Raw genomic sequence first — 2,500 nt, 5'->3', positions numbered from 1 at the left:
CTGTCTGTAGGAGCACCTGAATGTGTGTGCGTTCTACGAGGTTCCCTGTCCTCTGGGGAAATGTAAAGAGCGAATGATGAGGAAGGATATTCCCGACCACCTGAGCTGGAAGTGTAAACACCGAGAGAGCAGCTGCGACTTCTGCAAGACCAAGATGCCTCTGACCGAGCTGCAGGTACACCATGACATCACTGTACACCATGACATCACTGTACACCATGACATCACTGTACACCATGACATCACTGTAGAGGTTAGAAACTCACTAAAAGTGTCACGATTTCGATTTTTAATTCAGAATCGACCGAAGTCACAATCTCAAACTTTGACTTTAAAAAATGGAATCGTCGATGCAGCCACGCCCCCATGTCACAAACAAACCTCACAGTTTAAATTTCAGTAGATCCTTTTCCTCTCTAAATCACAACCGGTCTCTTCGAGATCTCTAGCAGAACCCCCAAACAGAACAGAACAGCCCGGTTCCCTGAGTGAACGTAGTGAGTAGAGATGCACCGACTACTACTTTCTAGGCCGATTCTGATTTCATCTTTTCTAACCACTTTACAGCACACGCAAATATGTTTTCTATCTTTTCTTTAATAGAACATGTTGTTGACCAGATAATAAATCACTATAAAACAGAACTATATAAATGACTCCTGGTGTGGGACATGCACACACATCTAAAGAGCAACGTTAGAACCATTTACCTTCTTTTCACATCTAATATCCCACTAAATATATATAAATAACAAATAAATGATGATGTAGTGATGATGTAATGATGCTGTAATGATGATGATGATGTAATGATGATGTAATGATGATGTAATGTATTCCTGTTTCCAGAAACACAAAGAGACGGTGTGTCCGGCGTTCCCGGTGTCGTGTCCCAACCTCTGCTCCTTCTCCTCGCTCCCTCGCAGCGAGGTACGGATCAGCTGCCGTCCAATCAGAACGCTGCTTTACTTTACTTTAACCCCACAGCTTTCAGTATGGCTGACACTGATTGGTTGTTTCTGTGTTCCAGCTGTCCAATCACCAGCACGACTGTCCCAAAGCTCAGGTGTGCTGTCAGTTCCACCGCTATGGCTGCACCTTCAAGGTAACTCCTCTTCCTCCTCTTCCTCCTCCTCCTCCATCTCTATCTATCTATCTATCTATCTATCTATCTGTCTGTCTGTCTGTCTGTCTGTCTGTCTGTCTGTCTGTCTGTCTGTCTGTCTGTCTGTCTGTCTGTCTGTCTGTCTTCTGATTCTTCTCAGTGGGAACTGACCAGTTTCTATGCATGTGTATCCTGTCTGTTGTGTGTATTGATGTGTGTGTGTGTGTGTGTGTTGTGTACATTGATGTGTGTGTTGTGTGTATATTGATGTGTCTGTGTGTTGTGTACATTGATGTGTGTGTGTGTGTGTGTGTGTTGTGTGTATTCATGTGTGTGTTGTGTGTATATTGATGTGTGTGTGTGTGTTGTGTACATTGATGTGTGTGTGTGTGTGTGTGTGTGTGTGTTGTGTACATTGATGTGTGTGTGTGTGTAGTGTACATTGATGTGTGTGTTGTGTGTATATTGATGTGTGTGTGTGTTGTGTACATTGATGTGTGTGTGTGTGTGTGTGTGTGTGTGTGTGTATTCATGTGTGTGTTGTGTGTCTCAGGGGTTGAACCAGGATCTGAGGACACACGAGTCGACGTCTGCAGCTGAACACCTGAGGATGATGGCCAATAGGAACTCCTCGTTAGAGAACAAGGTGAGCACAGAGAGGGAGCTCCAGCCACCGTGGCTGCTGGTTCTACAGGTAACAGTTCAGCATCACTGATCTAATCCTCTCTGTCTGGATGTTCACCTGAGCAGGTAGCAGACTGTCCTGCTGTTGTTACAGACATGTGATCTCACCTGTTCACCTGAGCAGGTAGCAGACTGTCCTGCTGTTGTTACAGACATGTGATCTCACCTGTTCACCTGAGCAGGTAGCAGACTGTCCTGCTGTTGTTACAGACATGTGATCTCACCTGTTCACCTGAGCAGGTAGCAGACTGTCCTGCTGTTGTTACAGACATGTGATCTCACCTGTTCACCTGAGCAGGTAGCAGACTGTCCTGCTGTTGTTACAGACATGTGATCTCACCTGTTCACCTGAGCAGGTAGCAGACTGTCCTGCTGTTGTTACGGCTGGTATTAATGTCAAGCCCTGTAACCATCACACAGGGTTCAGTGTGTGTCTGTGTCTTGTGTGTGTGTGTGTGTGTGTGTGTGTGTGTGGGGGGGGTGTGTGTGTGTGTCTGTGTGTGTGTGTGTGTGTGTGTGTGTGTGTGTGTGGGGGGGTGTGATGCACGGGCAACTTAATAATAATGAGGTGAGATTTATTAAATAATGGTGCAGTCAGAAAGGTGATGAGGTGATGATGGTGCTCGGTCAGGGGAACCTGCAAGGTCACATGACAAACAGTCTACATAAACCTGTCTGTCTGTGTGCCTGTCTGTCTGCAGGTGGAGGACC

At 45.9% G+C, this 2,500-nt stretch overlaps 1 protein-coding gene across 1 annotated transcript in view; it reads left to right on the top strand.

The window, feature by feature from the left end:
- Positions 1-2,500, top strand: part of traf3 (TNF receptor-associated factor 3) — a 20,718-nt gene that overhangs the window by 10,125 nt on the left and 8,093 nt on the right. Inside the window, exons 6-9 of the mRNA XM_028565617.1 lie at positions 11-175; positions 850-930; positions 1,031-1,105; positions 1,659-1,751. Coding sequence (XP_028421418.1) covers positions 11-175; positions 850-930; positions 1,031-1,105; positions 1,659-1,751 — 414 coding nt within the window. The remainder of the gene's footprint in view (positions 1-10; positions 176-849; positions 931-1,030; positions 1,106-1,658; positions 1,752-2,500) is intronic.

Source organism: Perca flavescens, chromosome 20 (genome assembly GCF_004354835.1).
Source record: "Perca flavescens isolate YP-PL-M2 chromosome 20, PFLA_1.0, whole genome shotgun sequence".
Lineage (NCBI taxonomy): Eukaryota > Metazoa > Chordata > Actinopteri > Perciformes > Percidae > Perca > Perca flavescens.
This window is presented reverse-complemented; position numbering and strand designations above follow the sequence as displayed.